This window comes from Ambystoma mexicanum, chromosome 4p (genome assembly GCF_040938575.1).
Source record: "Ambystoma mexicanum isolate Mex_15411 chromosome 4p, UKY_AmexF1_1, whole genome shotgun sequence".
Classification (NCBI taxonomy): Eukaryota; Metazoa; Chordata; class Amphibia; order Caudata; family Ambystomatidae; genus Ambystoma; species Ambystoma mexicanum.
This window is the reverse complement of record NC_090927.1, coordinates 158,612,818-158,630,505: the sequence shown is the minus strand read 5'-3', so window position 1 is coordinate 158,630,505 and position 17,688 is coordinate 158,612,818. Positions and strand designations below refer to the sequence as shown.

Sequence of the window (17,688 nt, the reverse complement as noted above, 5' to 3'; positions counted from 1 at the left end):
GATTCCAAGAACTCTCATTTTGTATTGAGTCAGTTAATGTGTCATTAGGATTGGGGTTATAGAGTGTTGTAAAGTGCTTTGTCCATTCATGAGCTTCTACTTCTTGGATCATGGTAGTTGCTTTGGAGGAATCGTTCAGCAACGTCCATAATTGCCTCGTATTTTTCTGTTTGAGTGCAGCTAGTATTGCTTCGGCGTCATTCTGTTGCATTTGGGCCTTGATTGCTTTAATTGCATTTGAATAGTTTTGTTTTTCTTTTTTTATTTCAGTTTCAAAATCAGGTTTTTTCGTTTTTTTTAGCAGCCTAATTTGTTTTTGAAGAGATTTTTTCTTCAATGCGATTTCTGAGTTAAATTGATGTCTATGTGAATTTTAAAATTTGTTTTTCTTGTACCTTGGTTGATAATATTTCTCGAGAATCCAACTGTAGTTCAGTTTTGTTTGATCCTGGAGCAGGGACTCTTTAAATGTTGTTAATATGCCAGGTATTTGATAGTTTTTGATACAGAGTTTATTAAGACCATTATTAATCTCCAGAGCTGGCAAGGTTATTCGTGGGTATTTTGTTCTTACTGTGTTCCATGTGATTCCTATTTGGTGGTGATCACTGGTGGACTGAGGAACATTAGCAGTAGACGTGATTAGGTTTCTTATCCCTTCCGATGTAAAGATGTAGTCGATGATAGATGTCGTATTTTCTCGTGACCATGTCGGCAGAGGCACTCCTTTGATGTTCACAGTGGGTTCAATTAATTAGATATTACGGATGGATAGTTCTTTAACCCATTTTTTGGCTCTGGCTGATAATGCGTTTGACTCCAATTTTTGACCTTCTTTATCGAATAAATGGATGTTGAAATCCCCTGTAATTATAAATTCTGCTCCATGGTTAGAGGAGGCAATATTATCAATTTCGTCATATATGGAATCAAGGAACTTGTTGTCGTTCATCGCAGTCGGGTTCCAATATATATTGAAGATGGTAACACAGATGTTTTTTGTGCACTGATCTAAATCTTTGTTAGGAGTCGGTATGAGAATGGTCATGTATTGTGCCCAAGGGTGAATGTTCTTCTTTGATATAATTATCCATGAAGGAGTCATTTTTACGAGGATCAACATGCATGATGCCGGTCGGCCTTGTTGTGAAGTAATTGCGGGATTTATTAAGGTTATAAAACCTTCACAGACTACCTCTTCTATTAACCAAGTTTCCTGTAGGCATATTATATCAATTTCAGTAAGCTTAATTGAGCCTTCAGTGAGAAGGTGTTTATGGCCTCTAGTATTCCAGGAGCATAGAGAGACTGAGCTCACCTGGGTTGGAGTTCCTGTTGGTTGTTATAGGTAGGTTTTCTTGTTCTGGGGCCGTTGTTCATGCCTCATATTGGATTTTGAATTGGTGTCAGAATTCCAATCTTGGTCACGCCATATCCCTCGTTTCTTCACAGCCTCATTTGTGTATGTCAAAGAGTTTTCACTACCATTATGTCTTGACATAAAGGGCAAGTCGTTACGATTTATCTGTGCATTTTGTGCCTCTTTATGTGTATTCGTTTTGTTGTAGTAATAAGAATCGATCCTCGCGAGTTTATTGCTACATTTATTCCGAGCCATTAAACTCAACACAATAATTTCTTCAGCTTCAAACCCTAGAATTTCCAATTGCTGCTTAGTGGACAATACGCGGTACATTAGTTCTTCGCAATAAAATTCAATCTGTACTGCTTCCATTCGTTCTTTGTTAGGGAAGAGAATCACATCAATGTCTCGAAAGTTGATGTCACCTAATTGTGGGATAGCTTGTAGTAGTCGTAGGACATTAGCTCTATTTAGTGTTACAGGCTCGTCGATATTTGTCGAAATGGGGGCTAGAGATATTCTGAAAGCGTAAGATCTTTTTGTCGGGTTAAGAAAAGTTGGTCTGACTAATGGTGGATCCGGTTGGGGTGGTAAGGTCACATTATAGCTTGTTTTCTTTTTCGTTTCTGCATGAGGCCATGATTCGTCGTTTGACACCTCTGAATATTCCAAAGAAATGTTCTTTGAGTCCCGAGTGGAGGAGCTCATATCTGAGTGATCGAGAGATGATTCTTTACATTCATCGAGGACAAGAAATGCATCGTCTTGTGGATCCAAGGAGATGGAGTTCTCCTGATTTGAGTACTTGTGATTTGGTTCCTCCTCAGTACCACTCACACTGTCTGGGGATGGTGAGATCACTTTAATAGAGGTGTCTTGATTGATTACCGCCAACAATGCATCTAATGGTTCAGACTGTGGCTGGTCTTCACGTTTACTTGGCGTGTTCACTCTAATATCAGTTGGAGTAGTGGTGACAGCAGCTACCGGGTTTGTGGGCTTTGCCGTTGTTTTTAGTGCATTCTTGGTTGTGTTCTCTTGCAAAGATTTTTGCACGGATTGCATTTTCCTTAAGAATGCCCGTGAGCCTGTCTGGGTTTTATTTGGGGGTTTTTTTGTATTTGATTTGGGGTGAGGTTCTTTTCCCACTAGGCCTTGTTTTGTCAGATCAAAGATATCAAACGGGGTGCATATTGCCGGTTCAGCATTAGAGATAAGCATTGTTTGAATAGTTTCTAAAGTACCACTGTTGAATGGTTGTATTTCATATTGGGTCCACTGATCTATTTTGAGGACATCTGTTTGGACAGGACTAGTTACAGTTTGGGTTTGTTTTGTTGTCCAGATAGATTGGGGCAACACCTGCGACTGCTTTTTGATTTTTTCGTCCAGCATTTTTTTAGTAATAGAATATACAGTCTCCATCAAGTTTTGTTTGTCAGCACGATCGATTCTCGCAACTTCAGCCAGACGGCTTTGCCACGATCTCGATGCCTCTGCCTCATAATTTAGTCGTTCCTGAATGGTTCCAATAAAGCTTTCTAGGTGAGTTTGCTTTGTCATGATCATGGCTAGTAGAGTAGCTTGGTCTTTAGTTGAGTCCACCATTGCTTCTTGCAATTTTAGAAAAGGGATCATAGCTACAGATAGTACAGCTACTAGCGAGTTTTGAAGATCTAACATCGTGGTTGGAAGTCTTTCCGGTCGCTCCTGGGCGTCGTTGGATACTTCAGAGATTTTATGAGAGGAAAAGGAATCGTTCTCCATTAGTTCTTGGGCGGACTTTGAGGAATTTCTTATGGGTACCTAGGGTCTTTTCGGTGCAGGTGTTGAAGTATTAACTTTTGGAATTGGAGTATGATTCAATGTTTCTCCAAAAACTTCTTCTATTTACTCTTGTGAATCCATAATCGCATCAATCTCGGTTATATCGAGCGAAAGACGCGCGATGCGAACTGAAAGTGGTTTGGATTTCTCGCTATTGATCGTATCAATTGGTAAATAAGTCGATTGCCATTGTTGTTTGGGTGTTTTTGCTCGTTCCCTAAGGGTTGGTGTGTAGCAAGGATCCTCTAAAATTAGGTTACAAGCTGATTCAGCTGGTTGATGAGGATGTGCTATGGTACGGCATGATTGTTTTATAAAGAGCAAAGATGTAGGATCATGGTGGTTCTTAGTTGTTGATCTATCAGCCTTGTCTTGGATAGTCGTTTCCGTTTCTGTTTGTATAAGTTCAGTAGAACTTACAGGTAAAGGCAATTTTAAATTAGAGGTTGGAAGAGCGTGAGGAGGGAGTGTATAATTTGATTGAACTGGCGGTAAAAGGGAATCAGGCTCAAGGGCCTGTATTATCTGTATTGACGACAATGTGCGTACAGGAGTTTGCGAAATTGCTAATGGATTTCGGGCCTGATCTTGGGGCCGGTGTGTATCCGTCATCACATCTACTTGCAGATTTGAGTTTAATTTCAGTATTTGCTTTCCTTTTATCAGAGTTTGAATCTGGCTTTTGTTTGCCAAAGTAACCGTTTTTTCTAATTTGCCTTGAAGGCTGGTGCTTGGTTTAGTGAGTTCCATTTAGTAGTTGATCACGCACACAACAGAGTACAATAATGGTCGACTGAGTCGTGTAAGAGAGTTGCTGTTAAGGAAAATAGCACTTACCGCCACACCCAGCCGCAAACAGCAGAAAACAGCCACGCCCTTTACTCCACAGCGGGCTTCACGCCACAAGGGCCGCGGCTCGCAGTTTTTATGAGGATTTCCTGGGGGAGTGGCAAGAGTGGGTCATGTCATGTGACGAGTCAGGAAGCAGTTCTGGGTACCTCACTCGCTTCAACTGCTGACGGCTCCAGCCGTCAGACTAACGCGAATCGGAGCGGAGCAGAACTTCCCAGGTCAGGTAAGCAGGCAGAGACAGCAGAGTCAGTTCTCCAGCCGCACAGCAGAAAACAGCCGCGCCCTTTACTCCACAGCGGGCTTCACGCCACAAGGGCCGCGGCTTGCAGTTTTTATGAGGATTTCCTGGAGGAGTGGCAAGAGTGGGTCATGTGACGCCAGTCACGTGACGAGTCAGGAAGCAGTTCTGGGTACCTCGCTCGCTTCAACTGCTGACGGCTCCAGCCGTCAGACTAACGCGAATCGGAGCGGAGCAGAACTTCCCAGGTCAGGTAAGCAGGCAGAGACAGCAGAGTCAGTTCTCCAGCCGCACAGCAGAAAAAAGCTGCGCCCTTTACTCCACAGCGGATGTATTTTGTACACAGAGGTGTCAAGTTTAGGGAATAACCCAATCAAACGAAAAGGACAACTGACTCGTATGACTATTTGGTCAAACTATAGGTCGACACATTGTGTTTCAGCCCCTAATGCGAGATATGTCTGTCCTAGACTTTCTCCTTTGATAGCTAACAGGGCCTTAATCGGGACACTGTTTAACAATATTGTAAATATCATTGTGGAGTTTAACGTGGTAGATTTGCAGCTCACGTTGTACCCTGCGGGAGCCAGCTCCTAAATTAATAAATATGTGAGTCTAGGAGTGGTAAGACTACAAGTTGGTGTCAGGATATGCATACGCTCAGGGTAGAGAACATTAATATTGTTATGGTCCTCTAAATTTGGAATTAACAGAGTATAGCAATCCTATTCATTTTCAAAGTATATCATATTGGAAATAACCCTTTCTTCAATAAGTTAAGAGACGTTTTGACAAATACAATATGGCATTTGTACCTTGAGGATGGATGCCACAATAGCCGTTCCTCAAATGTGGGTAACCCAAGTTGTTAGAGGGGAGCAAGGCTTTTACAAACCTTTTTACAATTTCTGTATACATCTGCTCCATGTGTATATAAAATGTGTTAGGTTTCCCTTGAAATATAGTATAGTGGAATACATTATATTCAGGACAATATATGTTGTTAGTTCGCTACTGCCTTTTAATCTCCGGCCTAAATGCTTTTTCTGTGTTAATGAAAACACAGACAAGGATTAAGACATGACCATCGGCTGTTGCGACGAGAACCTGGTTTTGAGTTAATCTTAGCATCTTGAAGCAAGGGCTCGGGCATCGAGTAATTTCTCATTGGACCTTGCAAATGTTATAAGGAAATTGAAAAAATCTCGATTTTTTTAAAAAACACAAATTAAATCATACTGTATTAAGTAGAGAGATTTCTGTTTCAAACCATCGATTTTTTGCCATCAAATAAGAAAACATCATAGTAAAATTTGATTTTAAAAGGTGTGAGACAAAAAAGTATTTTGAGACTGGCATAGGGCATATTAGAGAATAGAGATTATGGGCTCTGCTCCAACATGGCGGGCCCCTTTGAGATTGTTTTGATTGTCCTTCAAAATGGAAGCATGCCGAATGAACACATAAAAGGCAGTGACTTGTTCTGACGCTGTTTTTATGCTCTGAAGCGTTTTCTACAAGCCATTACTGGATCGTTTTGCACAAACATGAGTAGAAATGTTTTAACACACGCAATGGGAATAGTTACATGTGATGCAGTATTGGCAGTCTTGTATGGTTAACAAGCATTTCGAAGCATACGCGGAAGTAACATGCAGCCAGAACACTAACGTTCGGCATGAGACAGGTTTAAATGTCCCGTAATGGACATTGGAATGGCACTTAAATGTGCGGCTCCCTCGTAAAGGTTTTTTCCACCCGTTGCTATTAGACCACTGCCAGTTATCTGAGTTGCACGTATAGGCGACCAGACAAGACTTGTAGAGCCCAATGAACATACAACGGTGGCTGTAAACATTACATCAGCTATGTACACTAAAGAAACTAAGATGAACCTCTAGTAACCATTCCAATAGGTCATGGGGATATATCCTCAGTACTAGTCTGTATATTTATTAGCAACTGACAGAAAGAAAGAGCATCTTTTGCTAAATAGGTGCATATGAATGTTAACACCTTTTTTTAAAAAACTTTTTTATTGGCATGTTAGATGAAGTCAAACAACACTCGCACCATAACAGGGGCAATTGCCCGAATAACCCCAACCACTGTGACCTCTTCCACCGCCCTGTGAGTACAGTTTGAAGCCAGATGCAGAGTTCTATACAAACAAACATAAGTCCTATCAGCAGACAGTCCACATTACGAAGGTGACTTGAGAGTGGACCTGTGGGAACAATGTCATCGTTAAAGCAATTATCTACACAGCATAACATCGCATACATTACCCCGAGGGCCCATAAGAGGTCCCAGAGTCCATTGTATCGAGAGGACAAAGACCGGTGGGGCCGCTGGCCCTGAAAATACATACTTCCCTTACATTCTCTCACTCTGGGTTACACCCAGTGTACCTGCAGAGATCGAGGGTTCCTCTGTCCTAGACAACATATATGCCCTAAAACGGGCCCAGATATCTAGTGGTTTAGTCAATGTTAACACCTTTTGAAGCTTTGATGTGGGAATAATATAAAACAAAAAAATATAATTATGAATATTTGGCACAATTATGTCTTTTGACAGTATCATTTTTTGGGCAAGGAGATAAGAAGACTAAGAGAAGTAGGACAACTACTCCAATGCTCTACATACATTGAGATTTGTTGGGAGAAGAAATAAGAAGGTAAAGATTACCTATAATTTATACGTGATGGACTCATAGATCATTATAACAAAGGAGTAATGTAAGCTTCTGTTCTTTAAAGGAGATTAGTTGACGTTGACAGGGATTTAATCCTCTGAAAGAAAATATATAGAGAACATTGCCCTAAACACATGGAAAGAATAAAGAGGTTAGGAGCTATGCACCCTTTTCCGTACTAGGAATTAAACCAGAACTCCAGAAATCAGTGGGGAAGGGAAGGAGAAAAGATGATCGGAAGCGGCCAATAGAAACAGGAACGGGTCCAGCTTGACATTTAGTGTTGCTTGGACGTAGTTTGAGATGTATTGAGGTTCTTTCCTATAGTTTCATCTCCCAACACGGTGAGGGTGGCTGTAGCAGACTCTGAGCCGCCATATGAGGAGTGCTTCATGCTGAACTGTGTTTTGTGCCCGGCGCCCGTTCCCGTTTGCATAGTGAGGAACTGTTTCTGGTCTCCCATCTCCTATCTCAACAGCAACACCCGCCATATTTTCACCAGTAAGCGTGGTGAGCAAGCAGATGTTCAAGGTTACGAGTAGCTGGTGTGCTCGAAAGCAAAGCTGGTGTTGCCTCGACCCTACTTGGGTGAATATTCTCCTTTAACCTAGCTACTAACTGCCTCCCTGAAATCTGCATCTAATGATTCCTGGGGGATTTTGGGAGTGTGGGGGTATGAAATAGCCCCATAGCCCATATCCTCTAGTGTTATGTGCATTATTTGGCTACTTTTTGCACCAAATTGCTGAGCATTCAATACCCCTTGTGAGAGTTGGGAATGTGAGTCCGGACCCTGACATTGACTTAAAACCTACTCCCTTGATTTATTATGACGTTTATGTCTTGGGCACCTTTGCCCCTTAAATCTAACCTTGAAATCTCTGGGATTGTTGCTGGTTGCCTGTTAAAGATATCTTCCCCAGTAGGAATGTGGGATCATGGGTTCTGTCTCTATTAACAGATCATGTTTGTTTTGTGGGGTGTCTCCGGCAATGAGTGGTAACTAGGAGTATGGGGACAGCCCTTCGAAGCAAATCTTGCATTGCTGACCCCATGAGTGATTCTCTCAGTGGCAATAATGACTTTATGGGGACTACGGCAAACAAGGTTGCTCCGCTTAAAGGTATTACTCAAATGCCTTTTTGTTCTATTAATGCGGGAACTAGCCTTAATAATGGGCAACCTCCACCTGGCCATCTCATCTCTGGCACTATTACTGAGGGGGTTACCTATGTACAGGTTTCTGCCCCAGAGGATTGAATCACTGGTGGCAGTATGATGGCCCTGGATTATTTACTACATAGGAATGTGACTATAGACAATCTACGGCCTAATGTTGTAAAGACAGTTTAGTTAGATCAAAGTTTACCACCAATTTTTAACCAGTTTCTTATCTTGGATGCCTCTTTCCTGAAATTGTGTCGGGAAATGGAGGTCTCTAATCTTGTTAACGTAGAAGAGTCTTCTGTGTCTGGCATTGATGTGTCATGGGTTGACCTTTGTGAACACAGGGGTACCCACAAGAAGTCAAATTTACGAGTCATATTGACACACAAATATTTAACGACTAGGAACATCGATAGAAGACAGTCCAATATACTTCCCAAAGTTGACTCCTTGGGTCCAGCTTCTATTTCCGCTCTCCACTTGGTCATGAAATCGATGTTGAGACTTTACTACAATATCAAAACTATTGTTTCTTCTAATGCTCTTGAGTTAACATCTTTGGAGGGGAATATCATACATTTAAACGACCTGGTTAAGAACGGGATAATTGTGCAGCTTATTTATAATGATCTAGATGACAGACCCTCTGGTCAATGTAACCTGGGTGCTGCTTCCCCTATCTTCATTTCTCAGACCCCCAATTCTGCATCTCCCCTGGTAAAATTTACAGGCGGTTTGGGGGTTTCACCGGCCCTTTTTGATTCACCTGAAACAGCTTTTGCTGTGCCACTTGGGTTGGTTAACAATTCAGTCCATCTAGCAGGAGGTCCCACAACTCATGGAAGTCGTCGAGGGAAAGTAGCCAATAAAAAAAAGAAAACAAAAAACATGCAAAAATAGTCTGCGTGATACTTCATTCAACTATCTACACCAACTGTCCTCGACAGATGCTAATATAGATTTGGCAGCGCAAGATAATGTTGATAGAGCTTTGTGCTCGGAAATTCAAATTATGAGTGGGACAGAAGCTGGGAGGGAGGTTGTGATTCCATTGGCCCCGGATTGTCACACAGCCTCGAAACACTGTGGAAGTTGGAACAGACCCATGTTTCCCAAAACCTATCTTTGCTGAGGGGGATCGGTTAACTCTTTCTTCCCTCCCTGTCCCGGACTCTAATAATAATAATAATAATAATAATAATTGCTATTTGGAGACAAACAAGGGGTCAGCAAACCAAAATGACCTCATATCTGCATGGTGCTACTATTTCTACTACATCAATAAATGCACAGCCCCTGGTCTCTAAATTGCACACAGCAGGGGTTACTATTTACCCACTGTCAACAATGTGTTTGCGTCTCTATTAGAAGTCGGAGTGGAGGAATCAGTCTACCAAGCACCCAAAAAATATTCTGTGCAATGGTCCAGTTAATGTTCAACCTGATGGGTGGTTGTTTAAAATTGTGGGGTGGAAAAATAACCCCCAGTCAAACGGTTCACTTAGTTTGAATATAACCAAAGTTTTGGACATTTTTCAACCGATGCCGTCCTCTCCGATTTCTTCACTCAGACGATATTTACTTAATATCTCTCGCTCGTAATAACAATAATCATATGGTGTGTTATTTTCATTCAGATATTGTGTCAAAGATGGCTTGGCATCAGCACTCAAACTTAAAATCCTTGGGCTACGACCCGGTTGATATTAAGACAGAAGATGACCCCAAGTCCTTTCTATCTACTCCTTAACAAGGGGCGAATATAGGGTTAACATACTCTAGTAATAACAAGTCAGCATGCCAGGCCTATGAATCTAATATGGCACTACCTGTCTGGTCCTGGGTGGAACTTGTAATTAAGTCCCTGGCTGGTTTACGACAGTAGTCGTCTCAATCCTAGCATTACAAAAATTAAGGTTCTTTCATTGAACGCCTGTGGCCTAGTCAATTTGAACAAACTTTTCTGTACCTTGGATTTCAGGAGATATTTAGGGTATAGGAAAATATGACTACCACACACTGTGATCTACAGGGCTATCAGACATATACCAGTCCAGCTACCCGAGCAGACATGGGTCGACGGGTGGCGGACTGGCAATTAAAATAGACAATTCCCTAAATTCATCAACAGAACTGATCTATACCCTTGACTTTCTTTTGGCGGTGGGGATTGTGTCTCCCAGTAAGAATTCTGAGGTACTGAAAATAAATCTGCACTGTAATACTGATATGCAAAATTTACAAGCGGTACACCTGTCATGGACATCGTTGTTTGAGTGCTGGTTGGTTGAAGTTCATGCTTACCCCATTATTCTGGGAGGGGATATCAACTCCAACTGTGTGGAGGGTTCCAATCTAAATGCAGAGGATTGAAATCCAATCTCCCCTCAAGAGTGTTAACAGAGGAGTGTTGTGGGACCAATTTCTGCTAGATTGGGGGTTTACACAGCTACAGCTTGTATCTAAGGGTGATCTTCCTATGTATACATGCCATAGAGGTTCCCAGAGTTCGCAGATTGACTACATATATATGTCCAATCCTCTAACAATCAACTGTGGCCCTCTAAAACCATTTGATCCAAATGTTGGGGACCATATGGCCCTATATTCCAAATTCGGTTTCTGCCATGATACATACAACCAGCTGCCCAGCCTCGCTTGTCTTTCTTTTGAGGGGAGACGTACTAGAATTAGGTGGAATGAGAGATTGTGTCAGAAACGTGTAACCTCAGTTGTTGAGAATGTAGAGGATTCCGGATTGAGTTGAACTCCTGGTGCTTCTAGTGGCAGAATGGTTGCTAAATGTAATGAAATCATTACTATCTGTCTAAAACGAATTACCTTAGACCACTCAACATGTCTGGGTAAAAACAATACATTTCCCCATTGTTTTTATTTAAAAATGTCTGCCTCTGAGAGGCGTAAATGTAAGGACATAAAAGGGCTATGTGATAAAGGTTTACAACCCACTGCATACCTGATAGAGAAAAAGGCAATCTGCCAACGCTACAGGAATTTGGTCAAATCACTTCAGATGGATTTGTTTATGGAGGACCATCAAAATATGTTAAATCATTTGATGCAGGCAAACAGCAGAGTTTTGGGTCAGTATTAATAAGACCGTAGGCGTCTCACCCTCTTCTATGAATTGTCCAATTTCCGGAAGGCACATGGTCGAATTTTGTAGAGATACGTTTCAGCTGCCCCACGGCTTTTCTGGATTATATGATCCCCTGAAAGGTAAAATCATTTCTGGCTCCTGCCATGGACAGAGGAGGATGTGGAAGGGCAATTACTAAACTAAAACCATCGAGGGTCCACGGCCCAGATGGTATTTCATCTTTCGTCTTAAAGAAGGCCCCTACACTTTGGATTCCCATTCTGAAGGCTCAATTTGATCTGATTTTTTAGTCCAATACTATTCCATCCTCATGGTCCCAATCCATCGTTATTCCGGTCTATAAAAAGGGAGATCTGAGTTTGCCAGTCAACTATAGACCTACTGCCTAAACTGACTCCATGAGCAAGGTTTTCTCTATTCTCATCTTGAGAGATCCAAACTTGGCTATTTGCAAATTTTACATTCTGTCAAAATATCAAGTGGGGTTTCGACAGAATATGGGCACACCCTTGAATGCGACTGTGCCAGCGCACTTACCCCACACTGTTAGACATGGCTGCATAGGTCCTGCCTATATGGCATCCTTGGACATGTCCTCTGCCTTTGACTGCGTAGTATGAGAAAACCTTTGGCTCAAATTGCTAAGATGTAGAGCCCCTTCCCCCAAATTGGTGCAGCTAATCACTCTATTAAACAGGGACTCATCAATATGGATATTTATATCCCGGGAGGGAGCCCTTTCTAGACCAATCCTCTCCCAGGTTAGCCTTAAGCTGGGCTGTATCTCGGCCCCCACACTTTTCAATCTTTACTTGACTGACATTGATGAGTTGTGGCGGGTGGAAAATGTATACCCTGCCAAGATAGGTAAGTTGAAGTTGCACTGGCTCGCTTTTGCAGATGATTTAATTTTTTTCGATTGCACGCCAATTGGCCTGCAGAGAAAATTAGACATCTTTTATCAATATGCAAGCAAAACAACCTTCACGCCAATGGCTCCAAATCGAAAATAGTCATCTTCTCAAGCAGCAATAAACCCCAGGTGATGAATTGGGCTCTAAGCGGTGAGAGGATAGAGCGTGTTGCCTCTATTAGATACTTGGGGTAAAATCTAACAAATGCCTCTTCACTGGCTATGTGGAGGGATTCTTTGAAGTGTAAGCTCTGTCCTCTTATCTCTCATATGAAATGCCTTTTGTCCAGAGTGTGTGAATTTTCCATTCGTCCTGCCTTACGGTACTATCACATGAAGAAGAGCCGGATTTCAGATAGTGTGTGGGTGGGGGTCCTTGAATATACGAAGCGGGTGTTGCAGAACACCTAATTTCAATGGATACAGTACAAAATAGTACAGAGGGCATATGTTACGCCGGTAAGGATAACTAAAATGTGGCGGGAGTGGACCTAACCTGTTGGCGGTGCAGGAAGGAGGTTGCCACCTTCATGCATATGTAGTAGGGGTGCGAGCGGGTGACAGGTTTTTGGAGGGACGTCTGCTCAGAGTTGGCTACCTTAGTTAGGATTTGTGTGCAGGTTTCAATCAGACACTGCTTGCTTGGGCCGATTCCTGTGGGAAAGGGCAGATGCGGGAGGGGAACGGCCAGGGTTGTGGCGCTGGGCCTAATGTTGGCTAAAAGGGCAATAGCGATGGCCTGGAAATCACAAGAGGGCCCCAGGATGGGAGGCTGGCATAGGAGCTGGCACAAATGGGTGAGAGCCGAAGTGTATGTGAGTGAGAGGCTGAGAAGTAGGGAAGGTATGGAGCCTTGCTACGCGGTTTGGCATGAGATGTGGGATAAAGTGAACCCAAATCTGGATTTACGCCCTCCTTGAAGAAGGGGATAGACTCTAATGCTGTAGCTCAAGGGGAGGTGGGGGGGGAGCAGGAGGAGGGAGTTGAGAAGCGCAGGTGGAAGGAGCGGATGTGAGGGATCGCTGCAACTGAGAATGGCCTACATGCAGGCCCTGTTCACTGATGGAGGGCAGGGAGGGAGAGAGGGGGGGCAAAGGTTAAAGACATCAGATGTATGACAAGGGTCTGTTTTCGATGTTGAAAAGTTAATAAAAACGAATTGTTAAAAAAAAAAACAAGTTACAGCCGGTTTTACCCTATGGGCTTGATCTTTCTCTCCTGGATCTGGGTAATTATTTGAATGTCCTCCAGGGGCTTCTCTGGAAGGATGTCCTCAGATTGGCCCCATCTATTCCTAATGCAGTTATCCGTCATGAGCTGGTCCTCACATCCATACAGGCTCGCTATATGTGGAGACAATTTCGTAATTATTGGCCAGTGGATAATTTGCATTACTGCGATTTGCGAGAAGAGGCCAAGAACAAGTCCTCAGAGTCCATTAATATATATGTTCAAAGGATGCAGGCTATAATTTCATCTATTAGTTCCTCAGAGGAGGAACTATTAAATCGCCCTGGAGGGGTGAAACTGAAATCCTTTAGACAGGATTGGCAGTAGACAACGGACGCTATTAAAGCATATTCGTCCTATATTGAGTATGCAAGATTGATGAGAAAAAGAAAACACCTTTCCCTATATCTGATCCGTTTTCCCTGCAGTAAATATCGATTACTTTACATGCGATTTGGACTTAATCAACTTCCCACCAAAGAACGGTCAAACCATTGGGGTTCCCAGGAAGTCTCAGGCTCTGATCTGAATTGTCGTTTTTGCAAGCACTTCACCACAGCACCACCATCCCTTAGCCTAGCACCCAACCATTCAATCTCACTGCAGTACTATAAAACAGCACCCATTACCATTTCAACTCAACAAGCACACAAGCTACCCAATCAGCGTCACGCAAGCAGTGCCACCCACTGCCATCCAATTGCAGAACTATCCAACCCTCCACCCAAACTCATAACTGCACCTCACTCCAGTTCCCAGCCAATCTCACTACAGTACCAAATCTGACCAAGCCCACCACTCAATTGCCACAACACACTTCCAACCCCAAACACAACCCAGCACCCCACCCCACTGTCCCCAGCTCCCAAAGTCACTACCCAATACTTGTGATGTGATTGTGGTTGTGCCAGAACTGGGATACATAAGTCTTTTGCGTTTTGATTTTGTTTGCTATGTGCATGTAGATGGGATGAAGGTTTGATGTGGATCTGGTTGTGATGTGATTTTGAGGTTATGTGGCATTTGTAAAGTGCAGAACTGCCAATGTCATGTCCTCGGAGGACCGAGCAGAAGGTCTGTGATTCCGGAGGACCATATTCTAACATTGTATTACATTACCGAGCCTTACAATGAATAATGGAGACAACTGCATTAGAAGAGAAGAATGTACTGTTTTAACATTATAGCTGTGAAGAATTACTATATGCAAGATTGGGATGGGCTGTGTGCTCTTTTGTGTTCTGTTTATGATGAATGCTTGTGGGACAAGTCACAAAAAGTAAACTTCAGCCAGGCGCAAGTGGTGTGTGTGAGTTAAATTGATATTGCAACCATCCCAGTGAATCTGGCTGCAGATGTGGATCCTGCATAGGTAGAACAATAATACGTTCCACTCTGCTATACAATTCTGATTCCGTAACAAACCACAGCTAGTGGTCCCTACCACAGAAACAAACCATGACATAGCATGTCAGAGCATAACCAGAAATGGCCTTGCAAAACAATATTGCTTATTGTAGCATGGTACAACATAGCATAGCGTACACCCACAAAGTGCTTGACAAGGTGCCTGCCTAAAATAACAATACTAAGCAGCAAACAGCATCATATCATGACCTAATTAGCACAACAGCAAACCCCAAACATGAAATGTCGTTTAACAGTAAGGACCTGCATCCGAGATGGGTATATATTTTTCGATTTTAAATGATCGCCAGTTAAATTGAAGACAGCTGACCATTTTTTCACAAGTAAAATCTAACGGAAATCCAACAAAAATGTGCCCCTTGAATGGATAATTGTTTCGCCAACAGTAAAATTTAAAACAACTCCTACAAAGCTGTTGGAACTAGGTTGACATTTTTTCCCCAATATTTCAATCCACAATAAATCCATTAAAAATGTGTGGCTGGCAATTAACATGACAGAATTATTTTAACTGAGAAAAAAGCTGTTAAAAATCCTAAAGAAATCCTCAAATTTAAGAGAGAAAAATCCCGAATGAATTCCCCCCAAAAAATGAAGATCTGGAAAGCAAACCATAAGTAATCCAAAAAGTTGATTACTTTTTTTACTACGGAGGTTGATGATTTTGATAGGCAACTAAATGTTGTGGGGGAAAGTGACTCGCTGCATATAAAAGCTAATGTGATTATCCAGCAGATCTTTCTGTCAATAAGCTAGCAGCAGCACCCACCTCCTCTTGGCCTCCTCCCTCTCAGCGATGCGCAGGCGCCTTGCTATTAGCCTCTCCTGCTGGTCCTCGGACTCCGTGGAGGGGCCAGTGTGCACTTCCTCCTCGGGCACTTCGCCACTCATGGCTGCACCTTCTTCTCTGTACTACCAGTTATGTGCCACTAGCAGCTGTTTGAATAGTGCATGTATAGTTGCTAGGCAACTTGAGGACTTCCACATAGAAACTGAAGAGGGACTCATGATCTGTGAGGATTCAGTCTATAACTTTTTACAAGACCAAACCAATTTTGAAATAGTACTTATAACGTGTCTGTGAGTCACATTACGGACCGTGAATTCTGCTGTGACCAACTTACCTAACAAATTCAGCTAGTGCTCCATGAGTGATTGTTTTTGCACTAGCGTCTTTGGTAAAGCGCCTTCATTTTAACTATAATACTAAGTGCACATAGTTGACCATTAACGAAACGGCCCAATGGCAGAGCACACCAGAAGGCATTTGATGGTACTGAAATTCGGATTCTGAGTGGGAAGTAATGATGTCAATGTTGACATTTCAAAAGAAAAAATATTTGCAGGACTATTATCTTTCATTAATGCAGCCCCTCTCTAAGTTGGCTGCCTATTTTGTTTGGTGAGCACAAATCAGTGGCGGCAGTGATTTTTTTTATTGGTGGGGTGTAAAGGTTTCCCCCAAGTATGCAGTAGCAACTGAGGGTAGCGAGGGGGCCTGAACAAACAAGGTGGGTTTGGTGGGGATTCTCCTGCTAAAAAAAGTCTCTAAATAATCAGATAAAATGGTGCATTTGACAGCAAACTTTCTGTGAAACATTGGGTAAAAAGTATCAGTTTGCAATTGGTTTTGTAACATAACCATTACAAAAAACCAATAGATGCAAGTCACCAGCACCACACAAGTGCATTTTCATGATGCCTTTGTCCAAAATATATGCCAATATAAAAAAAAGAAAACATTTTCATAGTGGTTCTGCCCATATAGGTTCACATAAGCTGCATCAACATATGTCACTATACTCATTGAAGAACAAAGTCATGTTTGCATTCACCAGTAGTGATGCTATAAAAAAAAAGTCCGTGCATTTTCTGCCAATATATGGCTGTATCCTCGCGTATGAAAATATAGCCGTTGGCTTTGCCAGTAAATAATGTCATGCCATAGTAAGAACACATGTCATGCCTACAGCAATGACGTAGACAGTAGGGCCACGTATGAACAATCATCATGTTTGCTTTATCCTTTGATGCTCAGAAAAAAAACGCTACGTCACATTAAATAAATCCAGATTGATTGCCCTTGCAAAAAATGTAGTCGTCACCCACCCAAAACCAGAGGTCTGCTTGCCGGTCCCATGCAAGTGCATGCATTCCTAAAGCATACACTCTATCACAACATGCATATACACTCACTGATTCACATGCACCCCCAAACACCCTCTCATTCACATGTGCATCTAAACAACATACTCTCTCTCATTCTCACCCACACTTACAGACAAAAACCCTCGCGTGCACGAATATTTGCCAGAAACTGTCACGATGCAAGACGTGGGAGAGCTCTCCCACATCGTTATGTGGGACGGCTCATTTTTGGACCAGAAGTTGAGGGAAGTGACGTTGGGTTAGGGAGGGGGCTAGGGGAGAGAAACGGATATGACGGAGGGAAAGGGAGTTTTTTTTCTCTTCCCTGAAGTCGCATGTAGCATTTTGAGGTCGCTTGCTTGTTCGGGGTTTTGTCCGCTTATCATCGCCGCTGACGCCTCTCCTTTCTCTGCTTTAATTGAAGCTCGGGCTGGTTGCTTTTGTCAGCAATTGCTTTCTAATAACCCCAGCGCGCTCTTAACTACATCATTTGTCACTGATGGCTTGAAAGACCCCTACTACTCCATGGTTCATTACCGTAGAAAAAAGCTTTCGGCCTAGACTTAATGTAGTTGGGATCCGTTTTGGGGCAGGGTCACCTGGTGGGGCTTTTGTAATGAGAACGAGAGGGCAAGTTGCGAGATTTACTAAATAAACAGGCTGAAAGTGCCCCCGCGATGCGTTTACTTTTTTCTTTGTGTTA

General features: G+C 42.5%; 1 protein-coding gene across 1 annotated transcript in view; it reads right to left on the bottom strand.

The window, feature by feature from the left end:
* Positions 1 to 15,783, bottom strand: part of DRC1 (dynein regulatory complex subunit 1) — a 742,360-nt gene extending 726,577 nt beyond the window's left edge. The window contains exon 1 of the mRNA XM_069605601.1: positions 15,607 to 15,783. Coding sequence (XP_069461702.1) covers positions 15,607 to 15,728 — 122 coding nt within the window. The 5' untranslated portion in view covers positions 15,729 to 15,783. The remainder of the gene's footprint in view (positions 1 to 15,606) is intronic.
* Between the last annotated feature and the right edge of the window lie 1,905 nt (positions 15,784 to 17,688).